The sequence below is a fragment of the Polypterus senegalus genome, chromosome 6, assembly GCF_016835505.1.
Source record: "Polypterus senegalus isolate Bchr_013 chromosome 6, ASM1683550v1, whole genome shotgun sequence".
In the NCBI taxonomy this organism is placed as follows: Eukaryota; Metazoa; Chordata; class Cladistia; order Polypteriformes; family Polypteridae; genus Polypterus; species Polypterus senegalus.
In genome coordinates this window covers 45279476-45306750 of record NC_053159.1, presented here as the reverse complement: position 1 = coordinate 45306750, position 27275 = coordinate 45279476, and the positions used below count along the sequence as shown (strand labels likewise).

General features: G+C 38.3%; 1 protein-coding gene across 1 annotated transcript in view; it reads left to right on the top strand.

Annotated features, from left to right (window-relative positions):
- dnah7 (dynein, axonemal, heavy chain 7) overlaps positions 1 to 27275 on the top strand; it is a 422487-nt gene that overhangs the window by 212355 nt on the left and 182857 nt on the right. The window contains exons 33-38 of the mRNA XM_039755900.1: positions 1151 to 1306; positions 13647 to 13815; positions 13971 to 14097; positions 20314 to 20533; positions 22864 to 23736; positions 26172 to 26401. Coding sequence (XP_039611834.1) covers positions 1151 to 1306; positions 13647 to 13815; positions 13971 to 14097; positions 20314 to 20533; positions 22864 to 23736; positions 26172 to 26401 — 1775 coding nt within the window. The remainder of the gene's footprint in view (positions 1 to 1150; positions 1307 to 13646; positions 13816 to 13970; positions 14098 to 20313; positions 20534 to 22863; positions 23737 to 26171; positions 26402 to 27275) is intronic.

Sequence of the window (27275 nt, the reverse complement as noted above, 5' to 3'; positions counted from 1 at the left end):
TAGCTGGTCTCACTACTGTCCTGTAGACCTTCCTTTTCACTCTTGCGGATACCCGTTCTGTCACAAATTACTCCTGACACTCTTCTCCACCCATTCCACCCTGCCTGCACTCTCATTTTCGCCTGTCTTCCATAATCCCCATTACTCTGTACTGTTGATCCCAAGTATTTAAACTCATCCACCTTCGCCAACTCTGCTCCCTGCATCCTCACCATTCCACTGACCTCCCTCTCATTTACACACATGTATTCTGTCTTGTTCCTACTGCCCTTCATTCCTCTCCTCTCTAGAGCATATCTCCACCTTTCCAGGTCTCTTTCACAACACTAAACACATTATTTTAATATAAAAATACAGAAAATGGTGTTCAAATAAAATTAGATAGTGACAGTGCAAGTTCTTATACTTATTTAGACTGCTAGAATAGACTTCACTTAGCCCAGTTGAAAAAAATAAAAAAACTGGTAGGATACGTGTTGTCTTTGTAATGTATGTTTCCTTGTGTGTTTTGAGTGTCTGCTCCTGCGCAGTTACTGGATTCATTTTTGGTTCCCGGATACCCGAGTATGCAGGTGTGTGTGAGTTGTAATCTTTATGATCAATAACTTAAAATGTAAAATGGCTCAGTTTTGATCACTGAAGTGACTGATGAAGGAAAAAAGTGAGTTGCTATGTCATTAGGGACAAGTGGCTCCAAGGAGTCTGGGAAGCTCAGTAAAGATATGCTCTTTGTGCCAGAGGCACCTTTTGCTCTGACTTTATTGTTTTTTATAGTTAAAAAAATGTTACCCATTTAGTCAACCTCTTTATTAAGGTGGTTTAAATCACTCTTTTTACATTTATTTTTAATGTTTTTTCTATCTTATTGCAGACTATTTCTTTTGTTTATGCTGTCAAACTCTGTAAAGCACATTTTTTATTCTAATGGGTTCAAAACAATTATTTTGCAACACAAAGCTGATGAGCAGCTTTCTTTTCTTTACCATTTTTAAGTACTGCAAATACTGAATGTGATTTTTTTTATGCCTCAACATATACTCATGCTGAGCCTTTAAAGGGAGATTATATAACTTCCAGGTGTTAGTGCTTTGTCACCTTCAGTTGCTGTTGCTACCATGAGGAAATTAATATGTATTTGCTTTCATTCCAGGATTTTTTGCTAAACCACCTTGACAAGGATGTCTACAACCCTCTCCTCATTAACTTTTCGGCCCAGACCACAGCTGCTCAGACACAGAACATCATTATGTCGAAGCTAGATAAGCGAAGGAAAGGGGTTTTTGGTCCTCCACTAGGCAAGAAAACGGTATTTTATTTTATTTCTTACATTTTTTGATTTTCAGATCTGATATTGCATATTTCAAATAATAACAGCTACTGTAAGTAAGTCTAGTGCTCTGATAGTAAAAATGATATATTTAGCAGGCACTATAAAACCAGCACAAGCAGTGAGGTTTTGTAGTGCTCCAAAAAATAAATAAGAAGCAGAAGGAAATGTCCCGTGTGTATCCTATTTAAAACTGATTTACAATGCTGCAAAATTCTCACATTATTTTTCCCAGCTGTATCTAGCTTGAGGCAGACATAATGTTTATTATTGATTGGTCATAGAAATGTATTTGTCTTTCTTTCATTTTGAAATGCAAAGAGTTTGAAAAAAATAAATCTTGCTATATTTTATTGTTTATATCTTATGAGCAATACTGCCATGTAAAATATACTTTACAAATGCACCTAAATCCAGCATATTCAAATATAGAAAAGGTATTGCTGATATAAGCCTAGCCATGAGAGAGCAAATGAAAGATACTGTAAGGTGTCGGGTCCCGAGGTACATCATTGGATTAATTTTGTTGCTAAATCTGATGGTGTCACTAAAGAGCATTTTATCTGCTGTAGTACTAATAAAAAGACAGAATAATTTCTAGGACCACTGCAGAAGGATTAGGGAGTCAGAATAATAAGTCACAGAGATGAACAAATAATTTACTCCTCAGTTAAATCCCATTATTGATCCACATTGTCTGGCTTCATCCATTTCAGCTCACACATTAAATATTCTAAAATCAGCCATCATAAAAATGTCTTTTGTTCATTACCCTCTCTGGATGGTTTAAATAACCAACTTAGGAAAAATAATAATAATTGCTCAGATGGTTAATGAGTTCATTTGAATTCAATAAAACTGTAAAAGTCATGAGCAGAAATACATAGATGTGGATGTTCTAAATAACCACTTGTAAAGTATGTAATGAGAGTATATTTTTTTTCCATGAAACCATAGATATTAAAACCAATAAATATCCATCAACAGAAATAAAGTAAGATAGGGACTCATGGCAGAATATACACTATCTGGTATTGCTGCAAACAAAACAAAAACATCAGTTAATAGAGCTATAGATGATTAATAATCATTGATATAGTTAATTGATTTAATGGATATATTTTAACCCATTTTGATTCAGGAAAACTAAAAGAAAGACAATGTGATATTAAAACATTTATTAAAATACAAATATACTGTACTAAATATGTACAGTACCTGACTGAATTAATAACAGCATCTATTCAAATATCTACTTCGTAAACTTGCTGGATGATAGAGAAGGAAGTGCTTACCATAATGCAGAAACCAACTATAAGATTATAAATTAATGACACTTGTGTAAACTCTTTGCCGCAAAGGATTTGAACCCTGGGCAGGACAGATTGTGGCCTTGTGTCCTATACTGCTGTGACAACCTTCTGCTCCCATTACCATATGCTAGAATAAGGGGGCTAGAATCATACTGTAAGTCAGGGGTGCCCAATGCGTCGATCGCAATCAACCTGTAGATCGCAAAGGTAGTACAGGTAGGTCGCGTTGCATTCAAAAAAAATTTTTTTTAAACATTAGTCTATCATATATCCTCCCTATGGCATTTGCCACTTGATTGACATACAAGGTGGCTAGTCTGAGATCTCTTTTCTTCTAACACATTGGTCATCCAAGTGTGCAAGCTACTGTAAAACTCCGGCTGCGATCTAGTTAGCCTTCCAATTTATATCGACTAAAGTAGGGATTTAAAAAAAAATGTTTTGGGTGGGTATGGGCTGGATTTGGAATTGGAAGAGGATTTTTTTTCTCACAGTGTCACAATCGAAGTGCGTTTGTCTGATCTGTCAATCTATCATTGCTATTCCAAAGAAGGAAAATGTGGAAAGGCACTTTCGAACAGTTCATAAAAACTACGAAACTGACTTCCTTCCAAAAAGCGATCTGAGAAAGAAAAAGGAGAGGGAACTAAAATTACAGTTAATCGGACAGCCATCATTTTTCACTCAGCTGAATTGAAAAGCAAAGGCAGACACACCGAAGCATCGTTCCGGGTGAGTCACTCAATCATTAAGCATAAGAAGTCCTTTCAAGATGTAGAGATGATAAAAAGAGGCCTTCGTTGAGACAGATGGCTAGGGAGAAATTCCTGCTGAAATTTCAAGACCACTGGCCAGAGAAAAAGGAGTTTCTCCTTGTCATTAAACATGCAGAATACAAGCAACTTAATGACGATCAATGGCTGCTAGGCTTGGCATTTTTTTTCCGATCTGATCAATATGATGGAATGAGCTTAATTTACAGCTGCAAGGAAAAGAGAATACCGTGGTCAATATGATTAGCTCAGTTAATGCTTTCAAACGAAAAATGCAACATCTGTTCTCAAAGCTGGAGTGCCTTGATTTGGGGAACCTCCAAAACCTCACATCAGAGATGGAGACACAATGGAAGGCATGTGCGCAACTTGACAGCATTCGCTACACAGAGCAGATTGAAAATTGCCTGTCTGACTTTGACAGACGGTTTCAAGACTCAGCTTTACTTGAGCCAATCGCTACATTTAAGTGCTATCCATTTAGGAAAGATGTTGAGGTATGATTCACCCGCAACAAAAATTGCAACACTGTTTCACCTAAAACTCCTCTACAATGGAGGATGAGATTTTGACATTACAGGATGACATTCAGCTGAAGTCTGGGGCTCTTGGACAGTTTTGGAACTTACTCACAGAGGAAAAGTACCCAAACATAAGGAAATGTGCTACCTCCTTGACTGCATTATTCGGCATTTATGTGAGTCAGCCTTTTCCCACATGAAGATTATTAAATCCAAATACTGTAGTGACTATAAATGTATTGAATACAGTTATGCAAGGTACGACAACATAAATTATATATATATATATATATATATATATATATATATATATATATATATATATATATATATATATATATATATATATATATATATATATATATATATATATAAACTGTTCACAAAAATTAAAGGAACACTTTAAAGAAACACATTAGATACATCAGATCTCAATATGAAGTTGGATATCTATACAAATAATGACAGGGCAATGTCTTAGGAACAAAAGGATGCCAAATATTTTAATGGAAATAAAAGTTTTCTGCCTACAGAGGGCTCAATTGTGTAGACACCCTAAAATCAGAGTGAAATGAAGATGTGGCAGGCTAGTCCACTTTTCAAAAACTTAATTTCTGCTACTCAAAATGCTTTTCAGTATCTTGTGTGGCCCCACGAGCTTGTATGCATGCTTGACAACGTCGGGCATGCTCCTAATGAGACGACGGATGGTGTCTTGTGGCATTTCCTCCCAGATCTGTATGAGGGCATCCCTGAGCTGTTGTACAGTCTGAGGAGCAACCTGGCGGCGACTAATGGACCGAAACATAATGTCCCACAGATGTTCTATTGGGTTTAAGTCAGGGGATCGTGAAGGCCATTCAATTGTTTCAATTCCTTCATCCTCCAGGTACTGCCTGCATACTCTTGCCACATGAGGCCGGGCATTGTCGTGCATTAGAGGAAACCAGGACCTACTGCACCAGCGTAGGGTCTGACAATGGGTCCAAGGATTTCATCCTGATACCTAATGGCAGTCAAGATGCCGTTGTCTAGCCTGTAGAGGTCTGTGAGTCGCTCCATGGATATGCCTCCAAGATCATCACTGACCCACCACCAAACCAGTCATGCTAAACGATGTTACAGGCAGCATAATATTCTCCACGGCTTCTCCTGACCCTTTACGCCTTTCACATATACTCAGGGTGAACCTGCTCTCATCTGTGAAAAGCACAGGACGCCAGTGGTGGACCTGCCAATTCTGGTATTCTATGGCAAATGCCAATTGAGCTCCCGGTGCTGTGCAGTGAGCACAGGGCAGTAGACATTTGGGCCCTCAGGCAACCCTCATGAAGTCTGTTTCTGATTGTTTGGTCAGAGACATTCACACCAGTGGCCTGCTGGAGGTCATTTTGTAGGGCTCTGGCAGTGCTCATCCTGTTCCTCCTTGCCCAAAGGAGCAGATACTGGTCCTGCTGATGGGTTATGGACCTTCTATGGCCCTCTCCAGCTCTCCTAGAGTAACTGCTTGTCTCCTAGAATCTCCTCCATGCCCTTGAGACTGTGCAGGGAGACACAGCAAACCTTCTGGCAATGACACGTATTGATGTGCCATCCTGGAGAAGTTGGACTACCTGTGCAACCTCTGTAGGGTCCAGGTATCACCTCGTGCTACCAGTAGTGACACTGACTGTAGCCAAATGCAAAACTAGTGAAGAAACAGTCAGAAAAGATGAGGAGGGAAAAATGTCAGTGGCCTCCACCTGTTAAACCATTCCTGTTTTGGGGTCATCTCATTGTTGCCCCTCTAGTGCATCTGTTGTTAATTTCATTAACACCACAGCAGCTGAAACTGATTAACAACCCCTCTGCTACTTAACTGACCAGATTAATATCCCATAAGTTTCATTGACTTTATGCTATACTCTGATTAAAAGTGTTCCTTTAATTCTTTTGAGTATATAGTATATATATATATATATATATATATATATATATATATATATATATATATAGTGGACCCGGCCCGGACACAGATAGGCGGACATGTTGTTATCCACCACCACATGTTTATTTACAACCATATTTACAATTCAACAGTGCACAACAAACCCCCATACAGTCCTGGCCACACAATGCCTTTTCTTCGGGCCGCCTCCACAATCTCTGCTCCTGCCTCGTCCTGCTTCCACTCGACTCCAGCATTGAATGAAGGGAGACGGCCCCTTTTATATGCTCCCGGTTGAGCTCCAGGTGGTTTCCCGGCATTACCCTCTGGACACGCCCCTGTGTGTCGGAAATGCCGGCTGTTCTCCCGGAAGCTCTCCGGGTGTCCCTCTTCTTCTTCCCCCCAGCACTTCCTGGTGTAGCGGAAGTGCTGAGGTCAAGGGTCCCCAAGGCATTGGGGCGCCTCCTGGCGGTGACCACGGGTCTCTACAGGGTTGGGCTTCCAAGCCCTCTACCCGTGGCCCCCAAAGCAACCAGGATGGCGGCCCCCACATGATCCCAGATGGGCGCACACCCACTTCCTGTCCTTCAAGGCGTCCCGGCCGGGTCATCGCCCCTGGCATCCCTGACAATATATATATATTGTGGCAGTAGGGGGCACTAGTGCTCCCTTGAACCCTCAGGTACAACTCCAAACACCAGGTAAAAGTCCAAGACTTTTTATTTTCACTCAAAGTGCACCAAGCACCTTCCACACTACTCATTCGTTATTAAATCACTATTAATAAACACAATAACAAAACACTCCTCCTCGCCCAGACACTTGCTCCTCTACCTCCCAGCTCCGCATAGTGTCTGGACTGAGGCACCGTCCTTTTATAGCCCCTAAGCCGGAGGTGTTCCTGTCCCAGCAGTCCACAGTTCCTTATTCCTTCCGGGTCAGGGCAATCAGTCTTTTATTTCACCCCGGGAGCACGCCATTCCTTCCGCCACGTGACCGTGACGTACTCCTGGGTCATAAGGCACAACAGAGCCCATAAGTCCCCCCACAGCGACTCCTGGTGGTCCCCCTGGGAAGCCGGCAGTCCTCCACAATATATATATATACAGTATATATATATATATATATAGCATTTTTAATGTAGGTAGATCATTTCGACCTGGTCATTTTAAAAGTAGCTCACAAGCCGAAAAAGTGTGGGCACCCCTGCTGTAAGTGGATAAATGAATTAACATAATGTATATAACCACATACTCAAAATATTTTACCATATAAACCTAGTAGAAAGAACAAAGTACAGTTAAATGTCTGTGGGAAGACTTTAGGTTTGACATTCTTTTTTCTATTTTTTGTTTTTAAATTTTTTTCCAATGTGAGGCCTTATATAAAGCTGAGTGCTGGTTTAGCTTCTGGATTTAGATCAGATCTGCTTCTGGCCTTGTAGGATGTTTCACTTGAGAGAGTAGAGGCAGATCATGAAGCTGGGATGAGTCAAAATCATACCCTGAGATATTATTAGGTCCATATCACTAGCCTTAGTTTTTCAGGGCTAGTCCAGTGCAGTTTTTGGACAGATGTGGCAGGACATGAAGCAAAATTTATTTTGAATTAGTTTGGCCATAATATCCAAGTATTGCAAATACAGTGCGATACAACCTTATCTTTTGTAATACTTGCTATAACTGCTTCATCTATCTTATAGATGGTTCATGTTACTGATCTATTTGGGGTTGTTAACTCTGCTTTGCATGCCAAAAGCAACCACTAAGATCAGTTTGCTGGCATACCCTCAAGGGGTACCAAAGTCTATATGTTTTCTGTATATTTCTGTGTAAGGATATATATAGCCCAAGGATATACAAAGCCCCAAACCCAAGACAATTTTACTCTTGTCCAGCAGCAAAGAGCTCATATCTAGTGTAGCAGCTTCTAATTTTATTTCTAGTAAATGTCGGTTCTTTGAATGATAGGTAATGTGATGACATCCTTTGTGGATCTACTGAAGTGACATACACATTTTAATGGATCCAGTACTTTTGATAGAGAAGAACATATGTGATTTTTGGGTTTCATTACTCTAGACCACAGGTGTCGAACTCCGGTCCCGGAGGGCCGCAGTGACTGCAGGTTTTCATTCTAACAGTCTTGCTGCTAATGAATTTCTTTTGCTTTAGTTTTAAATTAACTTGACACCCCTCTTGTTGTTTCTTTTTCCTTAATGAGCAGCCAAACAATAATGAGACACAGTCTCGGTAAGGTTGATGTCTCAGGTCACCAAAATATTTTGACAGGTGTTCTTAGAAAAAAACAGAAAAAACAACAGTTTTGGAAATGTCTTCTGTGGCAGAATGAAAGCAGCAACAAGCCATTGAGTTTAATTAACAGAAAGAATCGGCTTCTCATTAAGAAATTGGTTGGAGTTTGAAATCCCAGTTTAGCTGGTAATCTGTTGGCTCATTTCACGGCTCTTTTCTGTTTGGCTGTCATTTAATGAAGAAAAGAATCAATTCAGAAGACTGAATCCTTAAAAACAAGGCTATTAAAATGAAGGGAAAAGGAGTTAATTAGCATTGAAAATTGGTCACTGATTAGGAAAACTGCTAGAATGAATACCTGCAGCCACTGCGGCATTCCAGGCCTGGAGTTTGACACCCCTCCTCTAGACGTTAGTGCAACTGGGCGTTAGTCATTCAGATGTGTTGGATGTCATTTCTTAGGTAGAGGGACAATGGTGGATCTTTTAAAGCATGTTGATACAACAGACTGGGTTAAGGTGGCGTTAAATATGACTGTGAACACTGGTTCAAGCTGATCAGCACAGCTGTTGAAAACACATCATGAAATGCCGTCCAGAACCGCTATCTTCCTGGTGTTCACTTTTCTGAAAGCTCTTCTTACATTATGTTCCAACAAAATAAGTTCTGTTTCCTCAGTGAGCAGTTCTAATGCCACAAAGGTGTTGGACGTCTGGCTGATGTTAGTGACATTCAAATCAAAGCACATATTGAAATTATTAAGCACGTATAGCAGAGAGGTGTCTTCAGTCACTGTGCTAAGAGTAGTTACTTTATAGTTCGTTATTGACCACAAACCATGCCACATTCACCCACAATTGGATTGTTCAAACTGCCCTTTCACTCTCTGTCTATATCATTACTTAGCAGCTTTACTGACTCTCATGTTGTTTGTGCGAGGTGGCTTTGTAATTGACACGATCCCTGAGTTGTTTGCAATGATGTGAACATTTAGTGCATTGCAAATGGTTTTATACACGCAAGGTTTCTGGTTTGGGTAAGTCCTGATGATGACTTTTGATAACATTATTAGAACTGAGTCCAAACATTTCTTAGTCAGCAACACTCAGTGTGTTCTGGAGAATGTCTTCTGATTGGTCTGTCCGACATGCAACCTCACTCATGACTAGAGCGTCCTGTTTTAACTTTTGTTTCTATCTGGACATAAGAAACATGTCAGCATGGTCAGATTTGCCAAATGGAAGCCTTACAGCTGTCTTTATATGGAGTATAGCAATGTTCAAGTTCCCTGGCCCTACTGGTAGAATGTCTAATGTGCTGATAAAAGTTCAGCATTACCTTTTTGAGACTAGCATTGATGACATTACCAGCCAAAATGAGGGCAGCTTCCAGGTTTTCATTCTGATGGTGATTGAGTATCTCATACACTTCTGTCTGGGCAGTGTCTATGTCTACTTGATTTGGAATATCCAAGACCATGACAATGACCATAGTAAACTCCCCAGAAAGATAAAATGGTCTGCATTTAATTGTGAGTAGTTGCAGATCAGACAAGTAGTGATGTGGTAAGACCATTACATTCCTGCTGTCGCACCAGTTGTTGTTGATGACCATGAGACACACAACTCCATCATACCATTTGCCAGATTCTTTTGTTCTGTCCATATGGCAACCAGAGAGTGATTCAGCAGGCTGAATCACATGATCTGGTCATGTCATCCTTGCTTGGATTTTGTCAATCTTGTTCTCCAGTGACTGACCATTGGATGGTAGGACACTGGCATTCTTGGACATTGTGCTCATTCTCAGGCTATTTTGCACTCCTGCACATTTCCTTGGTGTTTCTTTCAGGAGCGTTGTCCTTTGTTGTGGCCATTTTCTCAGAGGATCTCACTCAGCAAAGCTGAGTCAGAGATTATGGAGTCATAGAGCTGGTGAGTGACTCATGTTTATGAGTATCTGGTGATCATAATTAATGCAACCCAACATAGCGGGTGTAAAAAAGATTTAAAAAATAAGTTTCCTTTTAAGTAAGTAATTACATGGAGCATCTGGTAGAAGATCGGAAAAACAGGTTCCAAAATTTAGTGTCCTAACTCTACTGATAAATAACAGAAGTGACCCACCATGGCATTTAATCTTTTCTTCAAATTCCTCCTGGTGAGGTTAAGCTCCCCACATTTTTGACTAATGAGCAGTAACTCATAAATATCTATTTTGAACAACAATTAAATGAGAATTATCCCATATTGTCAAATGCATCAACCACCAGAAATACATCTGCTGGAGAATCAAATAAATGGTGTGAGACTGCAAGTCTAAGCTTAAGGAATGCTGGGAAAAACAAGAATGGTCACGACTCCATCATCTTTTGATAACTGGTGTGGACGCTAGAGGACGCTGTTGCCCTGTGAAACCCAACAGACAGATATTCAGGACACAAGTTTAAAAGCACTATGCCAAATTTTAATTATTTTCTTAAATATAGTGCCGCAAAGCAGCACAACCACCACAATTAATCATAAATCAATAATAATCAATAATGCAATGTTTTCCTCCCAGCAGCTCCGTCACACTGCCTCCCAACTCCGGCTCCCTGCTGGGTCTCAACCAGTCCTTTATATATTCCTTGACCTGGAAGTACTCATTCTCTTCTTCCGTACTGTGGGCTTCCGTCCCCCTGACTCCAAAGCACTTCGGGGCTGTAGGGGAAGTAAGAGTTCCCAGGTCCTTTATGAGCTCCCCCGGCGGCACCCACGGCACCCAACAGGGCTGAGAAAACTGACTCCATGTCTCAGGATGCCCTGAGGGAATCCGGGATACAGTTAACATCCAGGGGAGCTGCCATCTAGCATTCTGGGGGAGGCAGTGTCCTGGAAAAGTGTCCATTCTTCCAGTTCAGGGACGTCCTGGCTGGATTAAGCTCGGCCATCTATCACATTGGATTCATGACTTGCCTGTTCTGTAGTCGGGGACAAATTCCAGTGTTCTTTGAGCCTCATCCAGCACATACTGTCTGTTGGCATGTTTTAAAAACTGGACTGTGAGGATGTGGTTCTTCACTGAACCTGTATCTTTCAAGAAAATCCTGTGAACAGTTTTAATGCAATTCAGGAAATCATCTCAGGCTCTGAATGGAAAAGGAAAATCTAAAATTTATCCTTTTTTTGGTGTCCTCCTGGTTTACCAACTTCAATTTAAATACTGCAATTTAACAGTGTGAGTCTCTAATTTCATCACCATGTACAGTACCTTTTTGTAATCTGATATTATTCCAGTATGATACTGAAAATTTCAATCAACATACAATCAGCAAAATGAGCCTGCATATTGGCATTCAAGGTATTTTTTTGTTACTAAGAAGATTTTCCATTATCTCTCAGTATGAGGACATAGATTACCCAGTGCTAGCCATGGAATTCAAATATTTCTTTTATAAGGCAAAAGCTTTTGAATGGCTGTTGTGATCAAACTAAAGCATTCTTTACTAGGGCCTAGGTATGTGAAGTCTCAAACACTACACTTAGTAGTGAGGAGTATAAACCTTAGTGGTTCGAAAAGTATGAGGCTTTTTTTTTTTAATTCAGTAGATCTATTGGAGAGCGGCAAGTGAATTCTTGTTTACTGGTTCCATTCTGACTAGACAAAGACATTCCTAAGCACATATAGACATTGGTAAGAAACAACAGCTAGAGAGCAGTTAATTGTCCTAATGACCGTGATAAAAAAATACAAATTAAAAAAGTTAAAACAAACTTAAAGAAAACAAGATGAGTTCATAATCCAATAAAGTTACTAGGAAAGTTTCACATGGTCAAATCTTCATATGTTTTAGGTGATTCTAGCAGAGGTCCTATATCCTATAATAACAATATAAATATAAGTGTACGTATGAGTGTGAGTACTGTATATAAACACACACATATTTATAAATTGATAAAAAAGATTTACTTCATGATAGGATCCAGAGGTCCACCAAGGACTCCTTTGCCTTAGTCTTGTTCAGTTGTGCTATGTGCCAAAGTTCTTCGCTTGCTTTCTATATTTCTTCTCATGTCCATTGTTGATGCAGTCTAAAATGGAGAAGTCATCTGAAAATTTCTGTAGATGACATTAATTGTAAATGTATTTAACTGACTGTATAGAGGGTGAAGAGAAAGGGAGATAGGATAATTTCCTGGGGTGTCTCTCTGCAAATGACCACCATCCCCAAGAACTTTTCTAAAGCCAACTCTGATGTCACCTACTAACTTTGAACTTAAATGGAAAATAAAATGCCTTTTTTAAGAGTCATTGTCATATGAAAGACGCAGCATATAACCCAGTGATTCTCACTGGGTCGCAAAGACACATTCAGGTCACGACACCCGAAAGGTTGAGAAACATTGACTTAGAGGATCAAAATCTTATTCTGTTCATTAAAATAGGAAGGTTTTGCACGCAACTATTTGCAGAGAAGTAATTTAATAAAAATAACAACAATGCTACATATCTATATCCAACTGGGTATGATAAAGCTTTATTAAAAGATCCTGGATGCGAATGTTAATACTGTAGTAAATACAGATTGTTTTCTGTGTGTTTTATGCATTTCCTCCAGATTAGCCTGAAAAATATTTGATTCTGTGTTGTCCGCATAATGTATTCTTTAACGGCTAACTGTTCAGTCCACTACAAAATTCTGCTTTTTGTCTGTTGTTGCTTCTCTGCTGGTGTACAGCAGATTGGATGACCATATTGACTTGCTGTAAAGTCACAACCAATTGGCAGAGCATGGAAGAATACACAATTTTTAAACCCAGCACTTTTTGATTTTTGTAACCAGTATACAAATCAATGGTTCAATGTGAATAAAGTCTTGCTAGGGCATTTTTCATAACATGTTCAGTGTATTAAATAGTTACCTCTTCTGGTAAAGTCTCCTTCAGCATTTTAAAAATGACTCTATGTAACAAGATAATGCAGGTTTAAAAGTAAATGAGTATAAAATAATACTGTGCTTTATCAATGTGAAATGTAAAACTTATTTTTGAAAATGTTCCCAGAATTGCTGTAGCTGTAATCCAATGCTTTTCCTATTAAGTTCTGGTTCAGCATTTTGAAAAATTGTTCTATGTAATAAGATCAAACAGGTTTAAAGGTAAATAAGTATGAAATAATACTACACTTTATCAAGGTGAAATGTTCCCGGAATTCTTTTAGATAAATTAAGACGTCTGTTTTTGTGAGTTCTTCTATATTAGAGCATAATTTTGCAACTTTCCATCGGTTCACTCATGAGCTGAACAACTTCTACCTTGTGGTCTAAATGACAAAAAATATATTGTATGGTGATATCTTTAAGGTTAAAACATTTGGTCACTAATAGAAAATTAAAAAGAATAATAATTTAAAATGCATTTTTATTGTCAAAATACAATAATATAAAGTGTTTTTTTTTAACTTTCACGCACATTTCTGGATCTTTCCTAGATACAGATACTAGCATGTACGGTGTATAAAAATAAACACTACTGTTTGCTTTGTTAAGGTTGTATTTGTTGATGATGTCAACATGCCAGCCCGTGAAGTATATGGTGCCCAGCCACCAGTAGAGTTACTTCGACAATGGCTGGATCACTGGAACTGGTACGACATGAAGGACTGCTCTATGATCAAGCTGATTGACATTCAGATTATGTGTGCAATGGGACCCCCTGGTAAGCATATCACACTCTAATGTTCTGAATGTTTATAGCCTTTACCAGCTTACTTCATAAATATTTTTGATAGACATAACATAGGAATTTTTGTCAGTTCTTCAACTCTTATACTATTTAAGTTATAATTTACTACATGTTGTTATCATTATTAGGTGGTGGCAGAAATCCAATCACTCCACGTTTTCTGCGACATTTTAATACTATTACCATAAATGAGTTTGATGAGAGCTCCATGTACACCATTTTTTCACGGATCCTCGACTGGCATTTTACCACAAGGTATGGATGGCTACAATTATTAAAAAATTTTAATCTGTTGCATTTGCAAGTTCAATCTCTTTACCATCATTGTTTCAAAACATTTTAAGAGCCATAACAGAAATATGTTTGTTTTGAGCTAGTTATTATGCTTTTTGTTTTTTGCTTCTACTATATTTTTTTCTGCTGCTGTTATGCTGAGTTTTTTTTTCTTTCTACACAGATTCTTTGTGTTAATAATTTAGTTTGAGATAGATATAAATATTTCGGCCTTTTAATTTTAAGTGACTCACATTACTATTTTTAGAACATCAGTATTTTGTTAGTGACTTGCTGGGATGTTTTTCACTTGCTGCCAACAACAACAACATTTATTTATATAGCATGTTTTCATAAAAATGATGTAGCTCAAAGTGCTTTACAAGATGAAGAAAGAAAGGTTTATAAAAAAATAAAAATATAATAATAAGATTAGGCAATTCTAAGTAACAAAAAATAAAGTAAGATCAGATGGCCAGAAGGGCACAAAAAAACAAAAAAACTCCAGAGGGCTGGAGAAAAAAAGCAAAATCTGCTGCGGTTCCAAGGCCACGAGTCCACTTAGCCCAAACTGCATAAATGTCCTTATGGCTTTCAGGTTTCACTTGAAAGAAAGTGATGATGATGGTCATGTGGACATCTAGGGTACTTCCTTCAATCCACCAATGTCGGGACTGCACGGTGCTTTGGAAAACTGGAAAAAGAACAGCAGAGAAAGTAGGGGTTACCACAGATTATGGAACCATGATAAAAATGAAAATTAAATGCATATACAGAATATCAGGGTTACACTAAAATGAAGCTATAATAATGGGGTTTTAGCAGTTTTTTTAAAGTGTTCCACCATATTAGCCTGGCGAATTTCTATCGGTAAGCTATTCCAAATTTTAGGTGCATAACAGCAAAAGGCCGCCTCACCACTTCATTTAAGTTTAGCTCTTGGAATTCTAAGCAGAGACTCTTTTGAAGATCTAAGGTTACGATTTTGGTTGTAAGGTGAAAGGCATTCCTAGATATAGGATGGAGTGAGGTTATTTAAGGCTTTGTAAACCAGAAGCAGTATTTTAAAGTCAGTTCTAAATGGCACGGGTAAGTAATGCAGTGACATCAAAACTGGAGAGATGTGCTTGGATTTATTTTCCTAGTTAAGATTCTGGCAGCTGCATTCTGCTCTAGTTGCAATTGATTGATGTCTTTTTTGGGTAGTCCTGAAAGGAGTGCAGTACAGTAATCTTGTCTACTAAAAGCAAAAGAGAGAACTAACTTTTCAGCATCTTGCAAAGTTATAAGAGTAACATTTACTATATTTAAGTGAAAAAATGCTGCCCTGGCAATCTCATTAATATGTGATTTAAAATTCAGGTCAGAGTTAATAATTACCCATAAATTCTTCACCTCTGTCTTGATTTTTAAGCCTAATGGATCAAGTTTTTTTTAAATACCCTCACTATATCCATTTTTGCAGATCACTAAGATTTCTGTTTTCTCCTTTTTTAGTTTGAGAAAATTAGTACTCATCCATTCAGAAACACAAGTACGACATTGGGTCAGTGAACCAAGAGAGTCAGGGTCATCAGGTGTTATTGATAAATACAGTTGTGTGTCATTAGCATAGTCGTGGTAGCTCATGTTATGCCTTGAGATAATCTGACCTAACGGAAGCACGTAAATCGAAAAGAGCAGTGGACCCAGGATAGATCCTTGTGGAACACAATATAGAATATCATGTGTCTTCGAAGTATAATTACCACAACTAACAAAGAATTTTCTACCTGTTAAGTTCAACTCAGACCAATTTAAGACATTGCCTGAGAAGCCCACCCACCGACTAAGGCAATTTATAAGAATATTGTGATCAATAGTATCAAATGCTGCACTCAGATCTAAGAGGATGAGAACAGATAAATGGCCTTTGTCTGCATTTACCCACTATATAAATGCAAAGAATTATTATTATTATTATTGTTACAAGTAATTTACTGCTTTAACAAGTGCAGTTTCTGTACTGTGATTTGTTCTAAAACCTGACTGAAATTGTCAAGAATAGCATGTTTAATCACTTGATCATTTAGCTGTGTAATGACTGCATTTTCTAGGATTTAACTTGAGAAAGGCAGGTTAGAGATAGGTATAAAAATGTCAAAAACAAAGGAGTCGAGATTATCTTTCCTGAGCAGGCTTTTAACAAAAACAATCTTAAGACAGTCTAGGAAGACCCCCGCATGTAATGATGAATTTACTATGTCAATCACACTATCAATTAGCACGTTGGATACTTCTTTGAAAAAACTTGTTGGTATTTGGTCAAGGATGCAGGTGGAGGTTCTCAGTTTATTATTCTATTCTAGTTTATTGTTATTCTATATAGATTTGGTAAATCTATGCTGGTGAAAGAATTTAATTCGCTTAAAATGGAATACCTGGATTTAATAGGATCAGTATTGGGGGGGATGTACTATATTATTTCTAATATCATTAATTTTGTGATTACAAAATACAGCGAAAGCCTCACAAGTTTCACTAGAAGAATTTTGGAGGCAATCCATTGAGTGACCCAGGTTTAACAAATTATCAATAATAGAGAATAAAACTCTCAGATTACTAGCATTGTTATTTATAGTTTTAGAGAAGTAGCACCGTCATTCAAGAGGGGCAATGTTGTTGTATTCTGTTATTTTAGCCTTCAATGTTTCAATTTAGTTTTTTTCCATTTATGTTCAGCTCTTCAGCATGTTGCCTTTAAGTCACACACTTTTTGGGTCTTCCATGGTGTAACACTGCTGGAGGATTTTTTAACTGTTTTTTCAGGAGCGACTATGTCAGTGGCGGCTCTCACTTTAGTATTAAAATATTCCACCTTACTATTTACATTATTATCAATATTCTAGTAAGCACTACAAACAGACTGGTTGCTTAAAATGTTAGTAAACTTTAAAGCTGCAGATGAATCAGAGAAGCCTTTTTTAACAATACACTTTTCATGAATTTTATCTATCGATATTTCTATATTAAATAGTAAGAGGGAAATGGCCTGATAAAGTGATATCCATGATCTGCCTCACATCCACTTTTAATCCTTTAATCCTTTTAGTAATCATTAAATCCAACGTGTGTCCACCTTTGTGTGTTGGCTGACTAATGTGCTGGCTCAGATAAAAAGTGGCAAGGGATTCATGAATTTGTTCGCTTTTGGGTCAAACTGATTATCGATATGAAAATTAAAGTCGCCAACTATTAGGAACCTGTCATTGTTAGATATAATTGGCACTAAGTCTAAGAAGAGGCACTACGCAACATTCTTCATTTTAAAATCCAGCACAGCAGTCTATCTTTTGGTCCGAGATTTTGGATAGAACTGCATGAGCCCTTTGAATTTGTCTTCACAGTAGTTCTTGTTTCAGTTTTTGATTATTGTATTGACAGTTCACATTCGTGTCATATAGCAAAGAACATTTTCCAGTGTGGATTTTTGTTATGGCATACCTTCATAGTAAAGTGTATTTTTGAGTGTGGATTTCTTTGGTAGCTCATTAACAGAGTAATATATGTTTTGATTTTTAACTTATGTTTAGACTCCATACACTATTTTGCTATCTGATTTTTTATACAAACATTTCTAAAACTTTTTTTTGTTTTCTGTTTACTTTTGTTTCCGTTACTTTGGTTTCTCAAAGCCACACAAATCTCCTGGTCTGTTGTGAATAAGCATTTGCTCTCTTGCTCTCTCTTTTTGTCAGCCGATTAATTGAAGGGGCCAGCTGGAGATAGAAAGGCATGCAGCTAGTATCCATGCCATGTACCAGCCGTGCCACTTTTGGTTTTTGCTACTGGCATAACTAAATGTATAAAGCTCTAAAGTTACTGTATTGGAACTTTGATGGTAGGTGCTGTCTCACAGCTGCAGGACTTTGGGTTTGTTTCCCAGCCTGGTTACTGTCTTGAGTAAACAAGTTCTTCTATTATCTATGTGCATTCGTGTAAGGGCACTCTGTTTTTACTCCCACGTTCCAAAGGATGTACGTGTTAAGTTAATTAGCAAGTTTTGCAGCTGGATGGAAGAATTGAAGTTCAGGGAGATATACTGAGTGAAAATATTTATTTATGAAAGTATGATTCATAATTTCTCTGTTTCCTTCAACTGAATGCATATTTTTAAGTGATAAAATGAAATTGATTTAAATAACTCTGCACTTTGCAGCTTGTTTACATCAAACTGTCTTTTAGGATAATAAACATGATTTACATAATACAGTAATTTCCTGAAAAAAACTTCTGTCACACAAGTTTTGCTTTATTGGACAAAAAGGTTGTTTGATGTGTTTCCATCCTGAATTTCACAAAATGAACTTTTCTATATCCTATGTATAAGGGTGACAAAACTACGTAAATAACAGGATATACAGGCAATTAATTAATAAATATATTTCTGTTAATTCTTATGTCTCAGCAAACCACCACACTTAATTACATCCAAAAATGATGTTACTAAAATGAAGCAATTGCTTTCATTGTACATCTGCAAGAAACTCCCCTTAATGTTCCCTAAGTGAAATGTATGGAAAAGACTGCATGACAGAAAAAGTATGGCAGATGGTACTTGAGAACCATTTAAATTAAGGGCTCTGACTGAAACAGTTTAAAATATCAAGATTGACACTGAAAATGCTGTGTAGTTTTATAGGACCATTTGCCAAGCAACTACGTAGAGCCACTGATTATGATTCTAACCCAAAGGTGACTTGCCATAGCTTGTACAAATTGGTTACTGGCACCACATACAGAGGGGCAAAAGGAGTTAGACATTTGGGGTCAGTTAGATAAACTATTGTGTTTACACTGTGTGCATGGTCATTCAGGAGAGAATCAAGCTACCAAACAATCCAGAAGCAAAAGAGATTGTGCACCACAATACTTTGGTACACCCTGTGTCCCAGGTGTACTGCACACTCGATAGAAAACATATACTTGTTTTTCTTCCAACTGAAGGTTATTGCATTTACATTAACTGTAAAGAATGGACATCTATACTTTTGGTGATTGTTGAAGAGAAGTGTTTATTCCTAGACATTTGTGGTGGCACATTGGAAGCACACATTCGCTAATACAGCTGTATTTACTGCATTACTTTTATAAGGGTATGTTACTGTAGAAACATTTCAAGATCCCTTAATATTAATGGAACACTTCACCCAAAAATGATATTTTTTATATGTTACTTACCCCATGCAGTTTGTGGTATTGGTGGAAAAAAAAATTATTATCACGTTTTTGTGGAGAAAGGACATACTAAAGTTTCTGAAAGAACCTGACCCAATGGTGACCAACACTGTATAATAGCAAACAATGTAAAATGTCAATGAAAAAAATCTCATATTGCTCATATTACTTAATTTACAAATCAAGTTATCCAGCTGTATGCTCAGAACATGCAAAACAAATGCATTTTTGCTACAATATTATTTTTAATATTTTATATAAAATTAAAGAAGAGGCATGTGAAGAGGCTTCATATTTGTTGTATTCTTTCATTTTCCAGAGTTATTTACTTAATAGTAATTTGTCAAACAATGCATGAAATTTACATGTTCTGAGAATATGATTGGATAGCACTGGTCAGAATTTGGGCCCCATTCTATCAAAATGCATTATATCCTTTCTTCTGGACAACATGAGATTAAAAATTTGTCTCTGTCACCATTCCAAAGTACATGGGATATGTATCATATACAATTTTTGGATGGAGTATTGCTTCAAGAATAAAACAGCTTATGCACTCTCTATCTTTTTTTAAATGAAGTACTAGTGTTTTTTTATGACTGTCCCCGAGGTAAATGGTTATTTCATTTTTTGAAAGTGACATTACACATTACGGAAAACTGTAGGTGTTATGATTTTGACACTTTTTTCTTTTTATTTGAGTGGCATGTAATGAAAATCTTGTCGCAGAAATTTTGGTTAGAACAGAACAGAAAAAATGTTTTTTGGAATTTGCAAAATATTGCTGGCAATCACTGTTTCCACTGTATACACTAATAAACATTTCAAAGCATTAAAACATTTTTGCATAAAATCTTTTGAATATAACCACATTTAAAGTATATTTTTCATATTACCCTAAATGAACACACACAATTCTTACTGTATGTTCATTGTGTCATTTTACTGCAATTTCAGACAATTTATTTTCCATATTTCTAGGTTTAATTTTCCATTGGAATTTTCTGTGCTGACACCTCAGGTGATCCACAGCACCATGGCCGTATACAAAGAAGCCACCAAAAATTTGCTTCCCACTCCAACAAAGTCACACTACCTCTTCAATCTGAGAGACTTCTCGCGTGTCATCCAGGGTACCTGTCTGTCTAGACCGGAGACTGCAGATTCACCAGCTGTCATCAAACGCCTTTGGGTTCATGAGGTATATTTATTTAGTATAACAGTATATTTTGAAATATTTAGATTCAGATTATTAGTCTATTTTAAGAGGCATGCAAATGCCACCTGAAAACAGTTTTCAGTTGTCCGTGCAGAGTGTAGGATTTGATCAGTAAACAAAATGATGAGATTGATTTTTGTTAAACAATTTACTATTCATATGTATTCCAGTGGTTAGGGCCTATGGCTCACTAATCTTGTGTCCTGAATTGAAGTCCCGCATCAGGATTTTGTCTATGTGGAGTGTGTATAATTTTATCAGTTTAGGTGTTTCTCCCACAATCCTAAAGGTGAGGGAGAAGGAAGCCAAGGAGATATTCTCTGTGCCGGGTAAGTTCCTTGCTTGGGTCATCCTCAGTACAATGCATGATCACTTGCTCACCTACCACTGACTGGAGCAGTCTGGTTTTACTCCTGAGAAGTTTACCATCGACTGTATCCTGGCACTGAGGGTTCTCATGTAGCGCAAACGCAAATATCGGCAGAGTTTTTTTTCAGTCTTTGTCGATTTTCACAACTCAGTTGATCGAGCTGCCCTGTGTGACATCCTGAGACTGTGCAGGATCCCCCCAAAGGTGCTGAATATCATGGCCGGCCAATACTCTGGTACTGTGAGTGCTGTGCAGAGTGGAGGCAGAATCTCTGCATTTTTCCCATGTGATTCTGGGGTTTGTTCGTCAGGGGTGTTTTCTTGCTAAAACTATGTTCAGTTCTGTTGGTGAAGAAAGATACACTGATCTTGACTTTGCCGGTGATGCTGTGATCTTCTTGGAGTCAGTGGAGGCTCTGATTGGTGCTCTCAAGAGATCGAGCGAGGAGTCTGAGTGCCTGGGCTTATGAACATCCTAGATAAAAACCAAGATCCAGGCCTTTAATGACTCTTGGGCACACCAATCACCAGTTTGTCTGTTTTGCGGAGAGAGTGCCAACCTTTTTGAGAGGTTTACTTACCTCGGCAGCAACATTCATGTCTCTGGTGACTCTTCCTATGAAGTCAGTAGATGAATTGTGAGAGCATGGGGGTTCAAGAGGTCGCTGGAAAGGGATGTGTGGAGCTCCCGATATCTTTGCGAAAGGAGGAAGGTCCAAATCTTTAGAGTCCTGGTACTTACTGTTTTGCTATGTGGTTGCGAGGAATGGACACTATCCAATGACCTGAGGCAAAGACTGGACTCCTTTGGTACTATATCTCTTTGGAGAATCCTTGAGTACCGCTGGTTTGACTTTGTGTCGAATTAGCGGTTGCTCATGGAATCCCAAATGAGGCTCATTTCCTGCATTGTGAGGAAGCATCAGTTACGGTACTATGACCATGTGGCACGATTCCCTGATGGTGATCTGGCTCACAGGATCGTCATTGTTGAAGACCCGTATGGCTGGACCAGGCCAAGGGGCACGAAACAACTGGCTGCGACAGACAGAGGGTAATTTCCAGAGGGACTGTGTGTCTGCCTGGGAGGTTGCCAACCAGGATCCCAAGCTGATTTGTCTTGTGGTGGGTGCGGCAACGCGCTGTACCAATGCATGGTCACCAACCTGACCTGATCAGACCTAACTCAGAACTTTTTCATACAAGTTTATGACTTATAGTATCCTATAATATGATAAAAGCCTTAAGGAATGACAAAATGCTTTTTTTATATTATACTGTGGCTGGTGTTGATTAGTGCATGTCTTCTCTGACTTTTTATGACCACCCCCATTGGTTTAGTAGATAATTCATCCATCCATTATCCAACCCGCTATATCCTAACTACAGGGTCACGGTGGTCTGATGGAGTCAATCCTAGTCAGCACAGGGTGCAAGGCAGGAAACAAACCCTGGGCAGGGCGCCAGCCCACCGCAGGGCGCGCGCACACACACACACACACACACACACACACACACACACCAAGCACACACTGGGGACAATTTAGTATCACAAATCCACCTAACCTGCATGTCTTTGGACTGTGGGATGAAACTAGAGCACCCGGAGAAAATCCCCGCAGACACGGGGAGAACATGCAAACTCCACGCAGGGAGGATCTGGGAAGCGAACCCTGGTCTCCTAACTGCGAGGCAGCAGCGCTACCCACTGCACCACCATGCCGCCCGTAGATAATTCATATACAGTAATTCATGGTTCCACTTAGTGAGGCCGTATAGATATTTCCTCAAAGTTTCTTTGTGAGCATGTTCTTGGTAGAAAAGATGTTGTCATCTCAACTAAGCATTTGATACATGGCTATGTACCAGGATTTTATATATATTGTATGTCTTTCAAGTGCATCTCTACCATCGAATTTAATATTGATTCTTTCTTTCCACAGGTTTTACGAGTATATTATGACCGCCTGGTGGATAACACGGATCGTGCTTGGCTGGTAGGGTACCTGCAAGATGTTGTAAAGACCCACATGCATGAGAACTTTCATCAGCTCTTTCAGACTTTAGATTTTGACAAAGATGGAACAGTAACAGAGGATGACCTTCGGAGCCTTATGTTTTGCGATTTCAGTGACCCTAAAGGTGAAGACCGCAATTATCGTGAAGTTAGCAATCTGGATCAGCTGCGGCAAGTGGTAGAAACCCACCTTGAAGAATTTAACAATATCAGTAAGAAACCCATGAACCTTGTTCTCTTTCGTTTTGCCATAGAACACGTGTGCAGGATCTCTCGGGTACTAAAGCAGCCACGTGGTCATGCTTTGTTGGTAGGCGTAGGTGGAAGTGGACGTCAATCTTTAACCCGTTTAGCAGCTCATATGGCTGACTCTGAACTATTTCAAGTAGAAATTTCAAAAAGCTATGGACAATCAGAGTGGAGGGAGGACTTGAAACATATTCTACGTAAATCTACAGAGGGGGACACCCAAGGCATCTTCCTCTTCACGGACACACAGATTAAGCAGGAATCTTTCCTGGAGGATGTCAGCAATCTCTTGAACACAGGGGAAGTGCCAAACTTGTTTGCCATAGATGAGAAACAAGAAATTTGTGAGCGGATGAGGGTACTTGATCGCCAGAGAGATCGTGAAAAACAAACAGATGGCAGTCCTTTAGCACTTTTCAACATGTTTATAGAGCGTTGCCGTAGCCAGCTGCATGTGGTGTTGGCTATGAGTCCCATTGGAGACACTTTCCGAGGTCGACTGCGTCGATTTCCAGCACTTGTCAACTGTTGCACGATCGACTGGTTCCAGGTAAAACAATTATTGAGTTGTTTATGCAAAAATCTAAATTCCTTTCATTATCCTAAAATTTTTCCAATAACAGGATGACTTATAATATATTGAACCCATTTTTAACAGCTTTACACGTTTTGCCCAGAATGTTTGCATTTAACAGTGTTCAACATAACAGCGTAGCACAATGCTATCAGTGTGAAACTAATTTTAAGCTGCACCGATGCGTGATATAAACATTTGCATTGAAAAGAAGTCCACTGATGCATCCATCCTTTTAACCTACTTGGTCCATTACAATGTCACAGGTACAGCATCTGGTGTCTATTCAGACAGTACTACAAGAAAAATCTGAACCTACCACAAATGGGATACATGTGCACCAGCTCAAAATAGAATAATTTAGATGTAGGAGGAAACCAGACTGCCAGAAGAAAACCAACATAGACACAGAGAAAACATACAAAAGTGAAACAAACCTGAGCCATTGAAGAAGTGAGGACCTATGGTATTTCATTGTACCATTGTTGCATGAACGCCTCCACTGTAATGGCTATTTCCAACGTTATTAATCTTGTTACAAAGTTCAAATACAGTGAATACCTCTTCATTTTAACTCAATTTACAAGCATGTCTGCTTACATGATAAAGATTTTAAATGTTACTTTTTATAGAGCATGTCATTTTATAGTATTATGAAATATTATTTTTTCTTCTTTCTTTTAAGTTTGTTTACAGTTGGCTTTTTTACCTCCTTAGCATTATGCTTACACCCAGAAAAACAAACCAAAACGTACATATTTTATAACAATAAGTAAATATTATTATGTGTAACAGAAACATGTTCATTCCAGAATGTCAACTTAAATACAGTAGTATGTCAGGTGTCACTGAAGCAGATTTAGTACGTGTCCTCAGTGTGTTATGTTTCAAACAGTCACTATTACACAGCCCAACCGAGTTTTAATCACGACAGCAGAAGTGTGTTTCTTTGTTCACTTTTCTTATAATATTTTTTCTGTTGCATGGACATGAGAAGGAAGTATGTACTGTAAGTGTCTGATCATCATGATCAATGTGGCTATTGCATTATCTCATAGAGTACCACAGAGTAAAGCTTAGTGACTTCCATGTTTACCTTGACACTAACATTGACAGTTGCTGCATTGGGAGCAGTGCTTTGGAGGCTAGCATCATTTTCGTCTTTCCCTTAAACAGTTTTCTTTTTTGCCATGCACCTACTTGCATCACAGTAAACTTTTCTGGGACTGAAATTACAAGGCACATGCCTCAGCAGTTTCAGTCGTAGAGTGCTGTATGCATCAATTTCATCTTCCATGTAAATGTCTGATGACCAATTCACATTGTCATCACTATTGCTTGATTAAAACTATTGCTTCAGTTGCACCTTGTTCTAAAACTATTTTTACAGTATTTTCCTTATGCACCATTGTGTGTTTTGGATGAAGAATGTGCCCCACTTATGAATATTGATAAGTTACCATAGAGCAGCAAAAGACATGGAAATAGCCATGATTATTTTGGAGCATGATATTATTTTATGTACTAGTTGGCAGCAGAATAGTGTCCCAAATGCTATTCAGGCAACAACAAGGCGAGCAAAACAGTGTGAAAATTTGGGGTACCCCAATAAACCCATTTACTGTACTCTTAAACTCAAAAGGGAAAATGATAACAGGAGTTGATCTGAAAGTAAAACATCTCGGGATCAAAGGAACTGAAATGGCAACACATTTCAAGCAAAATCAAGTAACACTTGTCTGAGCTCCTCTTTTTTTTTACGTTGTCCTCTCAAGAATGATGGCATCTTCCCGGGGTTCTGCATTTTATGTCCTTAGGACCGGAAGGTTTAGGACTTTAGTTTGACCTTACTGCTGGCCTTGGTTGCTCTCATTGAGCATGTTTTCTGGGCTGTAATTATTTTGTTGGGAAATGTTATAAGCTGCCATTCTTTCCCATGTTTCACCAATAGACTCTGGTACCCTCAAACTCCAATCAGGAAACAGTGAGTATAGAAGTGGTTGGAATAGTCTCAGTACATTTTTATTGTTGTAAATAGAAGGGAGTACCCTCACAGAAAACTTTTTTTACCAAGAATAACACCAAAGAAGCCAAAGCCTCTAAACTGGCCCAGAATATGTTTGTGCATCTGTGTTCATTAATGTGGACTGTGATGGTCTGCCATCACTTCCAGAGTTGTTTTCTGGCTTGTGTCTGAAGCTGGAAAGGCTGCAGTCCCATTAACTTGAGCTGGGATAAGTGGGTTTAAAAATGGGTAGATGTTTATAGTGTAATATACATTACACAAAAACGTAGTAGATTATTTAACCAAGGTATCATGTTTATGATCTCTTTGTAATCATGAATTCTGACCATGCAGATTGTATTCTTTTATGAAGTGAATATTTTAATTTTTTAATATTTTGTTTTAGACATGGCCTGAGGATGCCTTGCAAGCTGTAGCAAGCCGGTTCCTTGAAGACATTGAGATGTCTGAAGAAACTCGCACAGGCTGTATTGAAATGTGCAAGAGCTTTCACACCTCTACAATCCTGTTATCACAGCGGTTCTATGCTGAGCTACAGCGACACAATTATGTCACTCCTACCTCTTACCTGGAGCTCATCTCAACCTTCAAAACTCTCCTTGAAAGGAAAAGGACGTAAGACTTGTGCTGTTTGAAATATAAGCAAGCTGCACTTTTGCTATGATCCTTACCAATGTTTGTGTTTGCATATTTGTAAAATTCACTTTAATACAGGGAGTATCTTTGAACACGTCAACTTAGCATCAAATGGTAAAGTTAAAAAATGCTACAGAAATAATCAGCTCTTTTTCGTGTTCATTAATATTTTTCTTAAGGCAAGTTTATTTTTTACTTAGAAATATGTAACTTGTTCATTAAAAGTCTTGGACAGTTAGGATGAAAGTGTTTTGAATGCTCTAACCTACTGTATCCCCGCTTAACAGTTTTAATGCTACCAGTGGAATTTCCCACTGCTTAATGAGCTTTTACAAATTGACTGGCTGAAAATGAGATAGTGCCTGGCTGTCCCCAATAAATGCAAAATTCTTCTACCATAACCTTTCCCCTCCTCTGCTACCCACTTTGAGAAGTAAAGCCCCTGTATTTATTAAAAGAAAAAAATAACTGAATTCTGACTGCAGGATGTATTCAGTCTGTTATCGTTTCCTCTAAATTTTAGCTATACACTGTTATCATTTATTTAGTGTTGTCTGTATTGCTTATTATAAAGAAAGAATAGATTTATATCTGTACTTCAATTGTGTTTTATCATGATAGGGCCGTATGGTTACCCTATTTTTCCTTTAAGACTCTTGAATGACCTAAATCAGATACTCTTACTATACTGCTACTGTAGTTCAACACAACACCTACAGCTGTAATCCCAGGAAATTAAATATAATTAATGCTTACTTCATTTGACAAACCCCCGGCCTGCACTACGCACCAGTCACTTCACGTTTCTGCCGCTCGCGTATGTGGATTTCACTTTCACCAAACAACAAATCTT